Genomic DNA, 21,730 nt, shown 5'->3' on the forward strand with positions numbered 1-21,730 from the left:
TGCTCGTATAACTACTTGACTTAAATAGGAAAAACGTTGATGTGTTTGGTCACTTCTAACTTTATCTCTAAATGGTACCATTGAATGAATGGGGCTAAGCTAAATGCTATCGAAGCGTCGCAGCGCGCTCCAGCGCTTACGTGCACGCACACAGATGATAGAGGGATGTATCAACAATTCTTAGTTAAGGTAATAACATATTTTAATATTGAAAATGAGTAGACTATTCCTTTAAGGTGTCCACTGGCAATAGGAATTATTGTGTTACTTTTGTGACAGTGAGGTTCAATCTCAGTTAAATCTAAATTGAAAGTCACGAGACCTGAAAGTAAATATATTTTGCTCCTGTCTCTATGTGGCTGAAATGTTGGCTGCAAAATACTTATGGTTGTTGATATGTTGACACTGGACATTGTTTTTTTGCCATAAATGTATATATTTCTGATTAAAGTGATCCACTGTGAGACCATAGGCTCTCCATTCTTCATGTTCTGTTCTGACACTTTGTGATCATCATTTTTGCAATAAGACCTAATTGCTTGCTCTATTTTATTACAGATCAAAGCGCCCCATCCCAGTATCCATGTCTATACCAAAGATCAACTCTCCTATGCCTATGATCGCCCATCAGAAGGTCTGTAATGCCATATAGCTTCCATTCTTCAGACATCTGCATACAATATATGCCCACCATTCATTCAGTACACATCATCTGAAGCCTGGGGTTACAAAGGGGATCATTTTGCCAGGTTTATATTAAGGGGACTTTATAGAGATTTCACTCAACTTATAGTAGATGTCCTTCAATTTTTTTTGCCACTTGTGATTAAAGCTATATGGTGCCCCCTGGTGGTATACTCGGCATACTCCAGGAGACTATGCTCCCATTATCTTGCTAGGGCAAATTACTAAGCATTTAATTAAAAAAATTTAAGTTTTACTTTTGATCAGTCCACACAAACACATTATGTTTATTATGTATACAACAATTCAGCCAAAATGAATTTCTGTTTTAATGTACATATCTGAGTAAAATTCATTTTTATTTTTAGGTAACTTCAACAGTTACTTATACAATTTTTTTTAATTCTTCAATTATTCATTTACGTGTACATCCTTCTTTAAGGATCAGCCCATGCAATTGAACGGGGGTCTCTCAGCCTCTTCTGAGACTATCTGCTCAAGCAAAAACACCAACCTGTCCTATAGCATGAGCAGTAGTGGGGAGGCATCTTTGTCTCATTTAGCTGCTCCCGGAGACAAATCTACATCCATGCAAAAAAGGCAGCAGTATAACTCCCCCATTGGTCTGTATTCTGCCGAGACACTAAGAGAGATGGCCATGCTACAGGAGAGGGCTAAGAGCTTGGGTTCAGGCATGCCTAGTGGGTATGTAATCATATATAGAGCTAGATCTGATGCTAGCAGCCAGGTGTGGTAACCAGTCCTATTCAAAAGGAAAGTGCCATGGTAACAACTAGGCTCTAAGGGTGACTACAGGAAGAGTAAACCAGTAAAAAACCCAATGTAAATGGCATTCCAATATAATACACTCTCAGAAGAAAAGGTAAAAATGTTGTCACTGGGACGGTACCTTTTAAAAAGGTCCTTTTAAGGTACCAGTATGGAACTCTAAAGTAAAGTACAAATGTGTACCTTTTAGGTACCAGTATGCACCTTTTAGGTACAAAAGTGACAACGTTGGTACTTTCTTGTACCTTTCTTTTGGGAGTGTATGAATTTTTAGGTAGTGTCATCCGAAATACAATACTTAATATTTCTACTAGGGGTGCACCGATACATCAGCCTATAACCTGTATTGTCATTTTTGTAAAACATTTCATCCTCTATCATACTAGCTGGCCCAACTAGTAGCTCCACCTGGTTGCTAACATTCCTCTGAAAGAAGAATGACAGTGGCCATGCAGCATTCAGAAAGACGTTATGTTACAGTGACCCCAGTCTCCACTAGCATTACTAAACTAGTGTAAGATCAAGTTGTGCCTTTAAGCATCTAAAGAAATGTGCAAGCTGGCAAATTTGAATTGAGAGTTCAGTTTTCCTAAGGCAGTCCTCTTTCAGGTACTGTAATCAGGTTTCACTGGATAATGCATCCACTAAAGGGTTCAAATTGAGAAATTGAGAAAATGTTAAGAGAGTGCAAATTGAATGGAAACATTTATTCAGCTACGTGTAATCCCAAAGCTGTGTTGGAATATTAAATTCAGGACAGTGCTGTGTAGCCTTTTTATTTAGCATCTTTCTCATATGTGTTGATAAAGCTCTTATAGAGGAAATCTCTGGCCAACAACTGATACAGTCTCACAGTCACCATAGAGAAAACACCTGTTGCAGCTCTTCAGTTTCCTAACTATGCCTCACCGATACATTACCCACACTGCTTCCTGACACTTCTTTACAAGCAGGCACTCATATGAATACTCCCTTCATATGTGGCTAGTGAAATTAGTGACAATATTAATTTGTTACACAGGTATTTTCATCCTTACTAAACACACACTTGCGCACACTAACTTAAACACACTAACACGTCACAGATTTGCACTTCACTTGTCGGACATCAACCAGTGGCGTGAGTTTGGGTTGGGGTAGGTTTTTTGAACAGTTGAAGATGGAGTGTTTGGGAAAATAAAGTACCTTACAATAATAAACTGCACCTTAAAGGGATAGTTCACCCAAAAATTAAATAATGCCATTAATGACTCACAAATGACTTAAGACCTCTGTTCGTCTTCAGAACACAGTTTAAGATGTTTTATATTTAGTCCGAGAGCTTGTTGACCCTTCATTGAAAATCTATGTACGGTATACTGTCCATGTCCAGAAAGGTAATAAAAACATCATCAAAGTAGTCCATGTGACATCAGTGGGTCAGTTACAATGTGTTGAAGCATCGAAAATACATTTTGGTCCAAAGATAACAAAAATTACGCCTTTATGCAGCATTGTCTTTTCTTCCGCGTCTGTTGTGGGGTGCATGCGCGGGACTGGAGTCACGTGACTGCAGTGTCGCGGATGACGTGTTATCCTCAGACATGTTTGCAAAGTTTTTTTTTTCAAACTTACAGCGTGCGTCTCCCTCAGACTGTAAACGAAGGCCGGGCACACAAAAAAAATCAGCCGAGGCGCACCAGATGGCTCGTCAGCTGCGTCGCTGCAGTCGCGTGACTTTGGTCTCGCGCATGGGCTTCACAGCAGACGCGAAAAAAAAACAATGCTGAATAGTCGTAAGTTTTGTTCTTTTTGGACCAAAATGTATTTTCGATGTTTCAACGCATTCTGGCTGGCCCACTGATGTCGCAGGGACTACTTTGGTGATGTTTTTGTTGCCTTTCTGGACATGGACAGTGTACCGTGCGTGCATTTTCAGTGGAGGGTCAACAAGCTCTCGGACTAAATATAAAACATCTTAAACTGTGTTTTGAAGATGAATGAAGGTCTTATGAGTTTGGAACGACATGAGGGTGAGTCATTAATTACATTATTTTCATTTTTGGGTGAACTATCCCTTTAAAATATTCACACAGTCCCTCTTTTTTACAACTTTAATGAGTTGCTAACCAGTGCCCTTCTTTTTGTTTTCTTCTGTCATTGTAGGTCATTTCCAACACTCCTGCCAAGTTAGTAACAGCCTCCTGGCATAACGTTTTAGTGCTCTGTGTGGTATACATGCATGGAATTGTTTGGAACTGCCTTTGTGGTGTGTTATCAACAATAAAGTGTGGTTAGTGAGATTTGTCTTCCCGTGCGATCAAAGCTCGCTTTAATGGTGTACTACAACTTAAATGTGTATTATAGCACAGTAAACCAAAAAAAGTCTGAATGGTCTTTCAGTGCTGGGTATATAAACACACTTCTTTGAAATGTCCGTGACTAATCCCAGCTGGCATTGTGCTATAGTGTGTGTTTTAGGGGACAAGAGGTTTGCTTGCTGAACTTTGTGGCTAGTTGCTTTTTCTAGAACTCATAGGGTGTGCTTTTAATTTTATATTATGGATACACTAAATGTTTGATCCATAGTGTGTGATGGTCATCTATGCATGCTATAGATATTTTAATTTCAAGTCATTTTGTGTGATGTGCAGCAGTAATCGTATGCTGGGTTTAAAATGTGTTGGATGTATAATGGGTTATATGGAATTTTCGTTTGCCCCAATTTATAAAGCATGATTTGGATAAAACATTCAAAATTTTCAGTGCAAAACACAGCAAATTTTAAAATAGATCTTGTGATCACTTGATAATATTTCAATTATTTTAAACTATCAATTAAATTAACACGATTATGCATTGGATATTCACTGTATTCTGTACTTTAATTTTTTTGTCGCAATATCTCGATAATACTTGTATATTATAGATAATATCTTATATTATAATAGTTATAGATTACCTTTAAAATTGTTATTTATTGGTTTATTAATTTATACCACGGGGCTGTTGAATGCTTTATTCTGATTGGTTGAGAAATATTCCATGGGTATACATTATTTTTTGATAAATGCACACCTGACCTGTTAAATGTCTTAACATAACCACCAAAGTCTTAGCAATGTCTATAATAACCGTAGTATAAGCGGAATAATTGACTCCAGTCCTTTAAATTATTTTAAAGGTTGTGCCTTGGTTGTGCATTATTTTCAAAAAATTCAAGGCCTGTCGTCAATTATTCCTTAGATAATAGATAACTCAGTGCATCTCTCCTGCAAAACCTTTTTTAAACCTGAAGTATAGTCTGTTTTTTACTTCTAGCTTTATTTATAATCCCATTTAACTTTACACACTCCCTTTAATTATCATCCTCTCTCTCTTTTTCACACCTGTCTCTCTTTCTCTTCCCTACCCATACTGATTTACCACTCCCTCACTGGCACAGCAATGAGTATGTGCCCAGCTTCAACCCCATAGCTCTGAAGGACACTGCACTCTCCACCCACAAGCCCATTGAGGTGAAGGGGCCTGGAGGCAAGGCCACCATCATCCATGCCCAGTACAACACTCCTATCAGCATGTATTCCCAGGATGCTATCATGGATGCAATTGCTGGTCAGTCCCAGGCCAGAGGTGGCGATGTGCCCGGGTAAGACCTCCTGCACGTAACTCTCTTCTCCTATAACCTGCATGACATAACTAACGGCAAGCTTTGCTGAGCCAGCACTATCTACTAAATAGGCTCAAGATTTCTCAAGGATGTCTGATGATTATAGTCTGAATTTGGTCTAGTAGTATGTTTAGTTTTTATAGAGATAGCTGGTTGAAATGATCTCCGTTATGGTTTATTGTGTATTGGATGTTTTGTCTTCTGATGATCTGTATGGTGGAAATGAGAAAGGCCACCCAGCTTTCCGTGTTGTCTCTGTCATTAAACAAATTTCCCCTCTCTCACTCTCTCATCTATCACATTGTACATCACATACCCTGCCCCACTCCCTCCTGTATCCAACCATTGCATTTCGTCACATTGATCCTGACTGGCAGCACTGAAGCGCATACTGACTCCCCCCAATCGTAAGTAGCCTAAATCCATGTGTTTTATAAGAGTACTGTCTCCTTGTCTGCATTACTTTCCTTCAGTGTTTCTTTCCCTTGTGCACCGCATGCCTGTTCACCTTGTTCATTTCTCTCACTAACTTAAACATCTTATTTGATCTGTGTGCCTCAATAGTTCTGAAGTTCAGCAATGCACCTGGTGTTGTTCATGTGGAGAACATGTTTTATACTTGGGAAATAATGGAAATGGTTGGATTTGTCTTTTTGTTATGATTCGACACATACTACATGAATTTAAATTGACCTCTGGGTTACTAAGCCTTAATATTCCTCTGTGACATTACAAATACTCCATTTTTAATTCATTCTGAAGCTAGGTGACTTTCTCAGCTTTATAGGTTTGTTGAAACTTGTTACAAGGGTGAGGTTTACAGAAAGAGGGTCTGCTGATGTGAAAACTGAAAACTCTTCAGTCAGTGAGGTTTGGGTGTCAACAAATACATTCTGAATGCTACACTCTGTAATTCTTCTGAATAAGAGATGTGTGCTTAAAATATGCTTTCTTGTAAATACTAGAGCACGCTTCTGGCCAAAATGCCCATGCTTTTTCTCTTACGCTTGTATATATGAAAGTATGCTTCATATTCATGATTATACTTGACTGTATCTGTCTTTATAAAAAGTGTATGTTAAGAGCCAGGGATTATGAACACTATAAAGTAGTGGCAATGCTAAATGAATAAAGTCATTAAAGTAAATTAATTTACAAGTAATTTGGTCAGAATCAGGAAAGCACACTTTTAAAATTACAGTTATATTACTAATATTACTAATAGACAGTTATTTTACATTATAATGCTGTTACCGGACTTTATATAACATTCCCAATCATGCTAAATAAATTAAGGAATTATGTGTTTGATGAGTGCGGCTCTTTCCTGTGGTTGCAGTAATCTGCTAGCTAAAGACCATGTTATAGACAGTGCTTCCCCAGTGTATCAGGCCGTCAACCCCAGTGATACCAATCAAATGGGTCCCGCTGAATGGGCCCGCAGAGCCGCCCAGCTCCAGTCCAAGTCCTTCCGCCGCCTCGCCAAATTTACTGGAACTGAATACTGTGAGTCCACTTTCTGTATTGTATGTGCTACACAGATTAACTCTTTTCCTGCAGGTGTTTTTAAAGTTGCCAGCCAGCGCCAGCATATTTCATGATTTTCACAAAAGTTTAATGCCTTCCAGAAAATGTTCTTCTTTAAATATATAAACATACAATATATTAAATGTAAGAACAGACTCTGCTTTTAAGCAAAAAAGGAAAAAAAACTAGCACTTTTAGCATAGCTTAGCACAATCCATTGAATCTGATTAGACCATTAGCATCGCGCTCAAAAATTACCAAAGAGTTTCAATATTTTTCCTATTTAAAACTTGACTCTTCTGTAGTTACATCGTGTACTAAGGCCGACAGAAAATTAAAAGTTGCGATTTTCTAGGCAGATAGTTAGGAACTATACTCTCATTCTGGCGTAATAATCAAAGACTTTGCTGATGTAACATGCCTGCAGCAGGCGTAGTGGTATTACGAACTGCCCGAAAATAGTCCCCTGCCATTGAAAGTAACCAAAGGGGCTATTTTCAGGCAGTGCGTAATATCACTACGCCTGCTGCAGCAATGTTACATTAGCAAAGTCACTGATTATTACGCCAGTTTGAGAGTATATAGTTCCTAGCCATATCTGCCTAGAAAATCGCAGCTTTTTATTTTCCGTCAGTCTTAGTACACAATGTAACTACAGAAGAGTCAAGTTTTAAATAGGAAAAAATCGAAACTCTTTGGTTGTTTTTTAGTGTTTTAAATGTTTGGCTCTAGGGAAGCTGGAAAATGGGCATATTTTCAAAAAAGTGAACATCCCTTTAATTGACAAGTTAACTCGTTAAAGGCGGGGAAAGAGTTAAAGAAATAATTGTTAAATTCAAATGTCATTATTTACTCATCCACGTGTTATTCTAAACTGACTAAATGAAGACAAAGTCTTTTAAAGAGTACTAAGATAAATGAACACATTTGATGTAATCACTCTAAACTTAAATTGAGATCCACAGGCATGCTTTGTGACTTTCCTTTTGTCAGTTTATTTTGATCTTGATTTATTATTCTGAGAAACCAACTTAATTTTCTGTCTTTTTTCTCTTTTGCAGTGCAAGACCCTGATGAGGATGCTCTGAGAAGATCAAGGTAGGCATCTAGCAGCAGCAACTGGTGGTCACATATCTGAGCTGTGCTGAAAGCCGCCCTCTGCCTCTCAAACCCCAAAAGATGAATAAAGCTGACATTTCACCACAGTTCCCAGACAAACCCCTGTAGTCCCAGCCCAGGTCTATTTAACCTGCAAACAAGCATAACACAGAGGACACGTACGTTGATATTATACAGCTCAGATGTATTTACAAAAGTCCACAGCAGCGCTTTAAGTTCCTTTTGGTCAATGCACAGAATGACCTCAGATATTACAAGCAATACATTTAGAGATTAAATGCAAAATAGTACATACATTTTTACACTTGCACATGTTACTTGGGCAGGTGAGTGAAGGCAATATTCCCTAACCCATTTCTTCGCCCTCTCTTTTCTCTTTCTTCTCCTTTTCTCCTGTATATCTCTCTTGATGTCAAGGGAAAGGTTTGAAACTGAATCCAAAGGCCCTCGTGCTTCCAAACTGAAAAAGTGGCACAACGGCCTGTCAGCACAAATACTTAACGTGCCTCAATAAGTGCCTTTCAACAGAGAGAGTTAGACAGGTGGCAGAGACAGGATGCACGGACAGGCTGAAGTAACATGTCAAATGTCAAAGCATGTAAGAGAGGAAGACAGAAAGGAGGAAGACTCTTTTGTTAGGGTGTAGAGACAATGGAGGTTCAGGATAGTTGCTTGCTTTATGGTCGTTTTAAAAATGTTTACGGGAATACTGTCACCATTTTGGTTCTCTCTCATTGTTGGCTTACATACTATGGTTGTTGTGAAAATCATTGCATCTGTAAAGCATTTGAAATCCATCAACTAAAATAAAAGTCTGTGTGACCTAAACAAGTGGGAAAAGTTTTTGGGAGTGAATTTTGTTAGTGTGTGGGACTGTACAGATTTGAGATGTTGGGTTGACAATAAAATTAGGACCCTGGACCACAAAAAAAGTTGCACGGGTATATTTGTACTGTAGCAATAGCCAACAATAGCCTACATTGTATGAGTAAAAAATAGATTTTTTTAATGCCAAAAATCATTAGGATATGAAGTAAAGATCATGTTTCATTAAGTTATTTTGTAAATTCCCTACCATAAATATATCAAAGATTTATTTATCATAATTACACGGCTCGTTGTAATGCTTGATTCTGATTGGCCAGTAAAACATTCCCAGATAACAATCGCTCAAAACTAATAACTAGGGCTGTCAAAAGATAAATCTCAATTTATCACATACAAAATAAACGTTTGTGTGTGTGTGTGTGTGTGTGTGTGTGTATGTGTGTGTGTACTGGTTGTATATATTATGTAGATATGAATACACACACACACGTATGAATTTAAGAACATTTTTATTTAGGTATCTTCTTTTTAATTTATTATATATATATATATATATATATATATATTTATGTATATATATATATATTACACACAGTGCACACATATAAATTATGCAAAAAACAATTTATTTTTGTATGTGATTAATCGCAATAAATTTTTGACAGCCCTACTAATAACACACGGTAATCCAGATGCTACAAATCATTTTGACAGGTACAGTTTATTATACACAAAATTAAGTATAAAAATGTCTTTTAATAATATGTATGACGTTATATTTACAAATAAACCAAATAGCATGTTTGTGACATTTGAACGTCTTATCTTAAAACTAAAAATATACAGGTTTTCTTAATGGATGGTATGGATTTGTAAGAAATTAGCTCAAATCAATATTTAATGTTGCTTACCTAACTAATGAGGTGATTAGCTGTGTAATAAGTGGAATAATGTACAGGCAGCCAGTTGTTATCGTGAAATAAGCCCCTTTGGTTGATTGGCCCTCCAATCGGGTCCTGGCCACATTGTCAGGGCTTATTTCTGCGATAACAACTGGCTGCCTGTACATTATCCTTTACTTAGTAATATGTGTTGCCAAAGACTTTATTTGGACAACTTTAAAGGCGATTTTCTCAATATTTGGATTTTTCTGCACCCTTAGATTCCAGATTTTCAAATAATTGTATCTTGGCCAAATGTTGCCCTATCCAAACAAAGTATACATCGATGGTAAGCTTATTTATTTAACTTTCAAACTACAATCTCAAAAAAAAAAAAACGATCCTTATAGTTTTGTGGTCCAGGGTAACAGTTTATAAGCAATTTGAAATATATAGTAATATGGTATAGAATGAATATAATAAATAAAAATAAATAAACACATAAAAATAAATAACCAATATTAAAAGACAGCTTTATTGTGATCTTCATACCAAATGACATAACATCATTTTGAAACCCATACCTGGACTGGATAGTTTTAGGTCTCCAAAACGCTTCTCAACTTTTCCCCACATATATTTAGCATTTAATGTGAGAATGTGCAACCATAGTTATTTTAAGCTTTTAAGGTGTGAAAACTTTTCTCCAGATGCTGTTTTTCCTGGAGGCATCATTACTTAGTTCAGCCACCATTTAAGGCTCTAAGATGAAGTAGTTTTGTTTGTTTAAAAAAGGCTTTGTAAACTATTAAAACAATGTGTAATCAGTCCCATTTCATTCTTGGCCGTGGGTTTACAAAGCAGCCCTCTGTTTTTTAGATAAGATCATTTGTCCAATGCCCTTTTTTTTGCAGACCTAAGCAAAACTTTGATACTGTGATAGCGTTTCAGTGGCTGCACAAGGCCAAGTTATATTAAAATGTTTAGCCAATGTTGAAATTGTTTGCACATGCAGTCAGTGCCTTTTAGACATTATATTTTACAAAGTTTCTTATCTGCTCAAAAAGCTGACATGAAAAAGAAAATTATTAGTAACTGCATGGGGTAAAAGCTTCACATCATAAAACTTTATTATTTATTTTTACTTTTTTATACTTTATCTGTTGGGAGTTTTAGGTGATTAAATGTTTCAGCTGTGCACAGAGCTAATGCTAGGTTTGTATTTAAGTCACTGATTTAAGATGAGATACATCTTAGACTAGAAAACATTTTTGCTCGGAGTCAGATAGATAGATAGATAGAATGATAATAACAACATATCAGGATATATCTGAAGGTTAGTTGTCGCTGAAGGAACTGCGAGCTCTGTTTCTGGAGGGTGGGCGCAGACGCATGAAGCCGTGAGAACCCCACGCTGTTGACTATCCAAAAGAGAAATAAAAGAGGAAATATGGAAATCAATGTGAGTCTGTGAGTAAAGAGAATCAATACCCTTCCTCAAGGTAAATTTGCTTGTCACATAGGGAAATGGTGTTAGCTCTGCTGTGGGCTGGTTTGCGCGATTGTTTTAATGAAATGGATTAATGCCTCTAACAGTGTCCTTCTATTAAACCATTTCACACTTGATCACTTTTTCTGAGCCTCCCACTTGCATGCAATGCATGCTGGGTAGAGCGTGTAACTGCACTGGAGTGCTTGTGGCCACTGGGTGGCTGGCCCCCCATTTTTCATCCTTATTTGTCTTGTTTTTTTAGATTTCTGCCTTCATGCACATATGAACATGTCAAGCTAGGTTGCAGAGTCATTATTGATAGTATGCTGTATTTTATCCCATATTTTTAAACAACCAGTTTTAGTAAGAGGATGGATTGAAACAAAGCACACAACATAAGCATCATTAGATTACTGCATATCACTACAGTGCTATTTATCTTTTGTCCCATTTATCTTCTAAAATTATTGTAGCTTGTGGAATGCAGTTAGATTTAAATGTTGTCTGGTTGATTTTGCGCTACCAGAAGTGTTGTCTGATCTTTTTTTCTAGAAATAATATACCTTTTCTGTTTTTTAGTTGTTCTTATGTACACTCACTTAAAGGATTATTAGGAACACCATACTAATACTGTGTTTGACCCCTTTCGCCTTCAGAACTGCCTTAATTCTACGTGGCATTAATTCAACAAGGTGCTGAAAGCATTCTTTAGAAATGTTGGCCCATATTGATAGCATAGCGTCTTGCAGTTGATGGAGATTTGTGGGATGCACATCCAGGGCACGAAGCTCCCGTTCCACCACATCCCAAAGATGCTCTATTGAGTTGAGATCTGGTGACTGCGAGGGCCATTTTAGTACAGTCAACTCATCGTCATGTTCAAGAAACCAATTTGAAATGATTCAAGCTTTGTGACATTGTGCATTATCCTGCTGGAAGTAGCCATCAGAGGATGAGTACATGGTGCTCATAAAGGGATGGACATGGTCAGAAACAATGCTCAGGTAGGCCATGGCATTTAAGCGATGCCCAATTGGCACTAAGGGGCTTAAAGTGTACCAAGAAAACATCCCCCATACCATTACACCACCACCACCAGCCTGCACAGTGGTAACAAGGCATAATGGATCCATGTACTCATTCTGTTTACGCCAAATTCTGACTCTACCATCTGAATGTCTCAACAGAAATCGAGACTCATCAGACCAGGCAACATTTTTCCAGTCTTCAACTGTCCAATTTTGGTGAGCTTGTGCAAATTGTAGCCTCTTTTTCCTATTTGTAGTGGAGATGAGTGGTACGCGGTGGGGTCTTCTGCTGTTGTAGCCCATCCGCCTCAAGGTTGTGCGTGTTGCGGCTTCACAAATGCTTTGCTGCATACCTCGGTTGTAATTTCAGTCAAAGTTGCACTTCTATCAGCTTGAATCAGTCGGCCCATTCTCCTCTGACCTCTAGCATCAACAAGGCATTTTCGCCCACAGGACTGCCCCATACTGGATGTTTTTCCCTTTTCACACCATTCTTTGTAAGCCCTGGAAATGGTTGTGCGTGAAAATCCCAGTTAGTGAGCAGATTGTAAAATACTCAGACCGGACCGTCTGGCACCAACAATCTTGTCACGCTCAAAATTGCTTAAATCACCTTTCTTTCCCATTCTGAAATTCAGTTTGGAGTTGCCCATTGTCTTGACCAGGACCACACCCCTAAATGCATTAAAGCAACTACCATGTGATTGGTATCCATTATTATTACATAATTGCATTAATGAGAAATTAAACAGGTGTTCCTAATAATCCTTTAGGTGAGTGTATATATTGTTAGTATTGCACGAATATTCATTTCTGGCTCTCTTTCTTTGCTTACCCTTTTCTGTGCAACTTCTCTTTGCTAATATGCATGTCCGAATGTACCGTAAATAGAGTAGCAGAAATTGTCTAAATGTTAGGCCCGCTTTTTATGAGGTGTTGCACTAACCCCTTTGCTTAGAGCGAGAACACACTTTCCCTATGTTCAACTATGTGTCAAGCATATAAAGCCAGTAGGTGGCGCTGCAGTATCACCCTCTATGCCTGTCTTGACTCTCTTTGCTGTCTGGTCCTGTTGGATGACAATAGTGTAGTACACTTATTAACCCCGCCCCCCTTTTTTATTTTTTTATTTTTATTTTTTGAAGATGTCTGCTTTTGTGATTGTATTTCAAAATGGCTACTGTTCTCCTAATCTGAGATTTAAGAGTTTTGTACATTAAGGCACATAAATCATTTATACTTCTATAATATCAACACGTTTGTGTGTCTGGTAGGTTTAGGGGTAGCCTAGTATGAAAATAATAGAAGTCTGTGAGATATCTTTGATAAAACAGTGAAACAAAGTTGCTTGTGTCTGTATGAAACTATACAATCAAAACAGTTGTGAGCTCTGGCTTATAGTCTATTTTTTTAAACTGTTTCTCAAATTTCAGTCTCAGGGCTTGCTATAAATGCTAATCTGTTTGCTTTCTGTCATCAGACACCCTTAAGCCCTTCCATCAGTTCACACATTATACACATTCAGTCCAGGGATTTGTTCAACGTAGAAAGTGATTAAATCTTCATGAAGGCTATAAGGTTTGCAACCAATTGATCCACCCTCTCACTCTCTCTGGTCTGTATCTCTTTTCATTTCAAAGTCAGTGTTGTCCACAGAATGACATTAAAGCTGAAATGTGTCATTTGTGATCCTATCTGTGAAATGCAGTTTAAAGTTTTAAGATTAGGAGTAATTTAACATCAAAAGTAACTTCAGCTTTAATTTTTTCTAATTCTGTGAAACACTGACTCTCCCTTTCCCTCCTTCCCTTCCCCGTTTCAACATAAAAATGAGATGTAGAGGGAGAGAGATGGTTGTGAAGTATATAAAGGGGGTCAGCCATCAGTACACCACCAGGCCTGCTGCTGCTAGGTGCTGCCTTCTCCCCTGCTGGGCGGCTCCACCATGTATTCACTGTGTTTGAACATGTGAAGGGGATATCCATTTATCAAACAAGTGATATTTTATCTGTGGTTGTGAATAATGCACTGTTTTGCTTTGATCACAGGGGAGTATTATTTAACACTAATTTACTTCGCACTAACGTCAAATAAAATTGTGTTTTATAGATGGACTAAAAGGGTTTACATAACCCCATAACCCTGACTCATTCTATTACGGTGAGGTCTTGCCAGCTGCAGTTCATTGTCCCTTATCAAACACATGATTAATTGTAGCCCTCAAATCTGGATTGGTTTAATTAATCCTCCAATAGCACTTACAGTTGTCTCAGATGCTGAGACACAGCCTCATTTAGAGTAAAATATAGCTCAGACCTTTTTTGCAGCTTAAACTGTAAGTCACATTAATAGCACTAATATTTTTTAAAGAAGTAAGCTTTTGTAATAAATAAAAAATATAGGTTAGTGATCTCGTACCTCGGATGGACATCCCTGCATTGGGCTCAGAAATGTTGAGGCTTTCTAATTTCTATATGCATGGGAATATAACAGCCTGTGTGAATTACAAACTGCAACTTACAAATAAAGGCATATATGCAATCGCGGCCTGAAACGGGCTGCTGGTTGTATTTATGACTTTGACTTCAGTGCAACCTAACCTTGTATCTAGTACTCCTGCTGAGCATGCTCCAGCGTCCATCAGCCTTGCACCTGCTTGTTCGCCTACTTTTGCTGCTTCATCCAGAGAGCTCCTTTTGGGGCCACAGATAGCCAATCAGGCACATGAACAGATTCCTGAGCAACCCTCTGTGGACAGGTAAATTTGAGTGCTTTTTATCCATTATGCAAAGGTGTCATAGTAAGGATGCTCTTATTATCTAACCTACCTATTAGAGTTATAGGACATGCAAGTCAAATGGATGTGTTGGAACAGAGAGCCTCCACTGATCACTGGAGACTCCAAACATAGCCAGTCCTTATAATCAATAGCTTGGTCTGCTTTGACTTTATTGATTTTTTTTATGTAGCTGCTGCTTCTATGTTGCTTAAGATTGTTGCATGTAGACTGGAGTGCATTTTGATTTTCCATACATGATATAGATTTCTATACAGTGATCTAGTTGCATGTAATGTAGTCTCAGTGTTATTAGAAGCTATATGTCTTGTTAATTCAGATTTAAGTGACAGTCTTTACTACAGCAGATTGTTCAGTCTGACATAAATGCTATTAATGTTCAGCGTCCTTAATGGATCTGTCAGAGTCGAGTCTGAAATGCACAGATCTTGTGTTCAGTTGGGCCTTATAGCTACACAAACAGTAAGTGTATGTGAAAATGTGGCATCTGTAAACAAATGATGCTACAGTAGATCTTTTTTTGCAGTTAGTTTTAACCAACTGGTCCCAGGAACATTTTTAGGTAAAAGATGATGGTCACATAACATAGTCATTATACAGTGTGCATATAATTCAAATGCATTTTGTATTATATGGCTTTAAAGGGATAGTTCACCCAGAAATGAAAATAATGTGGTTGGTGACTCACCCTCATGTCGTTCCAAACTCGTAAGACCTCGTTCATCTTTGGAAGCACGGTTTGGGATGTTTTATATTTGGTCCGACAGCTTGTTGACCCTTTATTGAAAATCTACGTGCGGTGTGCTGTCCATGTCCATAGGGGTAGTGGAGACATCGTCGAAGTGGTCCATGTGACGTCAGTTGGTCGGTTGGAATTTGTTGAAGCATCGAGAATACATTTTGGTCCAAAGATAACAAAAATTGCGACTTTATTCGGCATTGTCTTCTCTTTCGCATCTGTTGTGGGGTGCATGCGTGAGACTGGAGTCACGTGACTGCAGTGACACGGATGACGTGTTATCCTCAGACATGTTTGCAAAGTAATTTTTTCAAACTTACAGTGTGCGTCTCCCTCAGACTGTAAACGAAGCCCAGGCGCACATAAAACAGCTGGGGTGCACCAGATAACACGTCAGCCGCGTCACTGCAGTCGCGTGGCTTTGGTCTCGCATGCGCTTCGCAGCAGACGTGAGGGGGAGGACAGTTCTGAATTTTTTTTTGGACCAGAGTGTATTTTCGATGCTTCAACACATTTTGGCTGGCCCGCTGGCGTCACATGGACTACTTTGATGATGTTTTTGTTGCCTTTCTGAGCATGGACAGTATACCGTACATACATTTTACGTAGGTCAACAAGCTCTCGGACTAGATGTAGAGCATCTTGAACTGTGTTCCGAAGATGAACGGAGGTCTGGAGCGACATGAGGGTGAGTCATTGATGGCATTGTTTTCATTTTTGGGTGAACTGTCCCTTTAAATTTTCTGTAGTTGAAGGCACATTTCTATACTATTTCATTTGTGTCTGCATGCCTTTATTATGGTAAGGTATTTAGTCATGAATCTATCTGTTGTCATGATCACTCATACTGTAGGTCTGAAGCTGTGTGTCTGTTCGTTAAAAAGAAGGCTTACTGCATATAGACCGTTTCAGCAGTATCAACATAAACAAGCGCTGTCGCGGTCCACACGTAACTTCCGATAAACTCCGCTAAGAATAAATAACAACAAAGTTCTTTAAACGTAGTTTATTTATATAACAAGCAAAAAAAACAACAACACATAGATTACCTAGGAAACCAAAACATTTGTTATTTTCGACGAGGCATTTGTTCAAGAGATCAGTTTAGCAACTAGTCAGACCATTAAAAAACGAAACCGGAAGTAAGGTTCAGATCCAGAAGGTATCATGTGCGTCCGATGAAACCGTCTATATTGTCAAAGATAAAAAATTTCAGCAGGTATAACAAACACATTAAAACATGAATTAAATTAAACAAACAATCACTGAGCCATACAGATATGAGTGTGCATGGTAGCTCAATAGACTGTATAAAGGGTAGCTCTCAGTCTGAGCATGATATGTTTGACTGTCCAACTTTGTCTTTGTTGCATTGTAGCTTCAGCATGCAGACTTCTAGCGGTTACCAATCCCACTACAAAACTGCCATCTCCAGGTACAGCTGTTTTCAATCAACGTGTGTTTTATCCCACCCAGTGTCAATGTTGGACATATGTGCAGTAGCAGATTCTTTCTCTTATTCGTTTTTTAGCAAACTGACCCTTTAACCCGTCATGTTATAACCACTGGACTGTACCTTGTTTAACAGATATTGGATATGCATCTTTTAATAAGCATGGAAAGAAATTTTGTAACCTGGACATTTTGCTCAAAATAGTTGCAGTGGAGGCTCTCTTTACTAACACTACGTTGTACTAGTCTTTCTTGCTCAAGTGACTGCTCCGTTAATAACACTAACTTTTGTACATAAATGTTGGGATAAAGGTGACAAAGTACAGGTAAGACATCATCTCACTGAGCTATGTATGTAATGAAATATGTGTTTTTCTTTTTTTATATATATTGGCAATATAATTTTAAATGTAATCTCTAGTTTTTACTATCTAGATTTTAAGGCTTTTAAACTACTATTTTTAAAACTTGAACCGTCCACATTGTCTAAACATGAAGTTAAAAGTTGTGAATAGTTCCTGTGCTCTGTTAGTTTTGCATTTGAACTGAAATGTTTTTGTTCTTTTATTCTGCAGTTCCTACACCCAGCAGCATCCACATGTGCAGCCCCCACCCATGCAGCAGCCAATGCACATGCAGCAGTCAATGCACATGCAGCAGCCACTGCACATGCAGCAGCCACCACCCATGCAGCACAGCTCTATCCAGATCCCTGTTGGTCCACCTCCACCTAAAGTGGTCAGCACTGCCACCATTGTACCCACAGCTTATCATGCTGCCCCAGGTAGCCACTGCACGATTGTATGCATATAATTTAGTGTACTTGTGTGTTCCTCACTGTTCACGATCATTTGCATTGCTAATTGGATTTTATCTTTCAGCACCAGCTCCAACGATGGTTCACAAGCCTGCTCCACCTCCACCTGCTCCAGCTTCAGGCTCTTCTTCCAACAGACCCCCTTGGGTTACTGATGATAGTTTTGCCCATAAATTTGACCCTAGCAAACAAACCACAACAACTATTAAAGTGCAGCCTCTTCCCCAGGCTGCCCCACCCCCTCCAGCCTACAACCCTAATCCCGTCCCTTCTTCCGCTCCGGCTCCTGCTCCAGCTGCACCAAGCCCTGCCTTCAACCCTGCCCCCTTCCTACCTGTGGCCCGTGGAGTTGCTCAGAGGGCGGAGCGGTTTGCAGCCAGCAACAGAACACCTCTGTGTGGAGCCTGCAACAGCGTCATCAGGTATTATTATACTTATGACCAGTGGCGGCTTTTGACTGCTCTTCCGAGGGGCGCAAATTTAAAAAATGTGTTCGGAGTGTCATGTGTGTTGCTCATGTTTTCAAAATATGTGTGTGTTGCGTCATGTGGACCATGTGCATCACGTGTTTTGTCGAAATGGGTGCCTGCTGCACACGGGTCAAAACCGGTTATGATAAAAGAGATGCTCACGTTCACAAAATACACGCAAGACATTCCCGTAACAGTAAACTTTGATTACGCATGAGATTATGCGAGTATCATAAACCCTTTGGACACGTTTGCAGCAGGCACTTGTTTTGGCGGGACACGTGATGCGCATTGGTTCGCTTGACGCACCAGACAAATATTTTGAAAATACAAACCACACACATGACAGGCTACATACATGTTGTGACGAACTTCGCATCGTGCGCCCTCGAATAAAGAAGGCATTTGTCTTTTATTAATGTCATTTGTATCTCATTGTATTTGGACCCTTCAGAGGACCTTTCCTGGTAGCACTGGGTCGCTCTTGGCATCCAGAGGAGTTCAACTGCCATTATTGCCACACGTCTCTGGCTGATGTCAGCTTTGTGGAGGAGCAGAACAGTGTTTACTGTGAGAACTGCTATGGAGAGTTCTTTGCACCCACCTGTGCTCGCTGCAACACCAAGATCATGGGAGTAAGCTAATGAACTCACTAATATTGCTCAAACACACGACACCGTAGACACATTGCACAGGTTCGGACAAGTAACCCACTCATCATCTGCTCCGCAGGAAGTGATGCATGCACTGAGACAGACCTGGCATACCACTTGTTTCGTATGCGCTGCTTGTGGAAAGCCCTTTGGAAACAGCCTCTTTCATATGGAGGATGGGGAACCCTATTGTGAGAAAGGTACTGTATGAGAACCACCAGTTGCAGTATGAACTGTATGTTTGAATCCACCCACATATACGTTTACTGTAAATGTGACTGCAAAATACATTATGTTTCCAATCTGAATTACCATATTTTACGTTTCTGTTACCAGATTACATTGCTCTCTTCAGCACAAAATGCCATGGATGTGACTTCCCAGTTGAGGCAGGAGACAAATTCATCGAAGCTCTTGGCCATACATGGCATGATACTTGCTTTGTTTGTGCGGTAGGTACAAAGCTGGTTTCGTAAAAATTCAGAATTGAGGAATTTTTAGTCTAAGTTTCTCATTTACATGCAGGTGTGCAATGTGAACCTGGAAGGACAACCTTTCTACTCCAAGAAGGACAAGCCTTTATGCAAGAAGCATGCCCATGCCATCAATGTGTAGATGCTTTAATGGTGCAAATAAGTTGTCTGTGAAGGAACTAAATGCAATTACATAACATATCTCAAAGCAGATGTTCTATGGCAAGACATCAGTGCCAATCCAAATTAAATAGAAAATATTTAAATGACTGAATTATACACATACTAGGTCTTCTGATACAATGCACATTGTTTTGTACAAATTAAAGCCTAATGTGCACATAAAGTATTAGTTATTTTAAGCCTAATACATTTTTTGTTCTTGGGTGCCTGGAATTCATTATTGATTTGATATAACATCACATTTACTTTTTTTAGATTAGTGGCTAAAACTTTGATTTGATTTAGACAACGCATTTTATGCCTTAAGCCCTAAAGAAATCTTAACTGTGCTAGTTTTAATTGCTTTACAATTTGTTTTCACACACAATTATGCAAAGCAGTCACAATTGGTGTTTTAATGTTAATTTTTAAATGAATGTGTTTTTATGTGCATTAATCTGTTTCACTGGTTTTGAGTAATGTGTGAAAGATAACATTAGTTTATTTTTGCTGGTCAGTTAACTTAAAGGTCATAATGTTGGTGTAAAACACAGTCATGACAGCTGACCACAGAATGTGAATCCTCAGAGTATGCAAAACTATTGCTGTATGATTTTTTACCCTGTGATGCTCTGCAGAGTACTGAAGCTGTTTTTGTTTTGCCTGGTTACTTTTGATTGTTTGTTGTTCTGTTAACTCAATATTTAGATAATATTTGCAAATTATGTATTAATTTAAAATAGCATAGATTATTGTTTTCTTTGCCAAGAATGAGGAATTCATCATTTAATTGCAAATTATAAGACAAGACCAGTTTTAGCACAAACTGGTATTTTTATCTGTCAGCTGAAAAAGTTCAAGTTGTTTTCCTATGCATTAACGATAACAAATGTATTAACTGAGAATTTATTGGTATTCTCTTTGGGTAGATGCTACTCAGCTCTGAGGTGCAACCTTGAGATTACAGTTATTATTATATTACAGTTATTATTTTATGCCACTTAGCTATCACACCAGTGTCACGTAGTAAAATTGTAGACACTCATATTTTTCTTCAGCCTGTGTGGTATTTTTATGTATTCAATTCTTGAACTTGAGCAAAATAACTTGTTGTTTCATTTATGAATTTGTCCTTGATGTTTCAGTACAAGTTATTTTCACTGCCATATTCTGAGTTTATTCTAACATACCACAAAAGTTCGTAGGACTACTTTAGATTTCATGTTGTCAGCAGTTAGGTATATCACATATATGCCTCTCTTAAATTTAATTTACATTTTTACCTTTTTTTACAGTAGATGATTAATTTACATAAAAATTACATTTATTACAGACTTGGTAGGAATTTTATAATTTTAGCATGGTTCAGAAACAGGCCTTTTTCTTTGTGTAATTTAATGCAATTGAATGTAAAAGTTATTTACATATCTATTAATTACATAATTTTGAAGAAACATGCATATTTTCATGAATTTGCAAATCATTACTTTCATGCATCAAGATGAACCCCCCACAACTTGAAGTTGTGGAGTTTGTGTTAAAAAAGTGACTTTAATGCATTCTTCATTCTCTCTGGATATTAGAATCGGCTCTACAAAATATTGTTGTTACTTTTATGATCAATATAGCTGTAAAATCGACTAAGTTTCTTAAGAGGAGAAAATGTAAGTAGGACTGGTAGTGTTATATTTAATATTTTTATGAATTTGGGGGTTAGTACCACATAGCCTACCTGTAATGATATGTCCAAAGTTGTATTTGCATTAGTTTAATCATGATTGGTAAAAGTATTAAGTTGCTTCATACTATAAAGAAAATTACAAATAACTTTTGTGGGAGACGTTTTCAATGTGTGACTAAATATCCTTGCACTGTTTTACAGACTGTTTACACTGCATGTATTAAAGTCATGTTAAAGTTGCATACTATGGAATGGAGATAAAACAGCTTGAAAGGAATATTGTAAAGTTTTTGCAATCGAGCACACAGAGAAAGCAAGTATTCATAATTATACGATTCATTTATGCATTAGAAATTAACAATATTTAAAAATATATATATCGAATTATATACTTGTTTATAGTTATAACATCGCGATATCGAAGCTGAGCAATAAGCCAAAGGTGCACATTCAATGTGTTAGTGCGTTTGGTTGTGCAGAAATGCGCGA

The 21,730-nt window shown here is 38.1% G+C and overlaps 1 protein-coding gene across 8 annotated transcripts in view; it reads left to right on the plus strand.

Moving 5' to 3' along the window:
- The window catches only part of ldb3a (LIM domain binding 3a), a 44,013-nt gene extending 22,626 nt beyond the window's left edge, over positions 1-21,387 (plus strand). For 2 of the 8 annotated variants that reach the window (XM_055169669.2, XM_073873205.1), the window contains exons 4-15: positions 559-634; positions 3,619-3,641; positions 4,898-5,101; positions 5,500-5,529; positions 14,609-14,755; positions 16,912-16,968; positions 17,561-17,769; positions 17,867-18,224; positions 18,727-18,907; positions 19,005-19,125; positions 19,262-19,377; positions 19,451-21,387. In XM_055169669.2, the coding sequence (XP_055025644.2) occupies positions 559-634; positions 3,619-3,641; positions 4,898-5,101; positions 5,500-5,529; positions 14,609-14,755; positions 16,912-16,968; positions 17,561-17,769; positions 17,867-18,224; positions 18,727-18,907; positions 19,005-19,125; positions 19,262-19,377; positions 19,451-19,540 (1,612 nt within the window). In that variant the 3' untranslated portion in view covers positions 19,541-21,387. Of the gene's footprint in view, positions 1-558; positions 635-3,618; positions 3,642-4,897; positions 5,102-5,499; positions 5,530-6,461; positions 6,629-7,710; positions 7,748-8,185; positions 8,609-14,608; positions 14,756-16,911; positions 16,969-17,560; positions 17,770-17,866; positions 18,225-18,726; positions 18,908-19,004; positions 19,126-19,261; positions 19,378-19,450 lie in introns of those variants that run through there. The other 6 variants (XM_073873206.1, XM_073873207.1, XM_073873210.1 and 3 more) reach the window with 6 other exon arrangements.
- Positions 21,388-21,730: the final 343 nt, after the last annotated feature.

The sequence above is a fragment of the Misgurnus anguillicaudatus genome, chromosome 11, assembly GCF_027580225.2.
Source record: "Misgurnus anguillicaudatus chromosome 11, ASM2758022v2, whole genome shotgun sequence".
In the NCBI taxonomy this organism is placed as follows: Eukaryota; Metazoa; Chordata; class Actinopteri; order Cypriniformes; family Cobitidae; genus Misgurnus; species Misgurnus anguillicaudatus.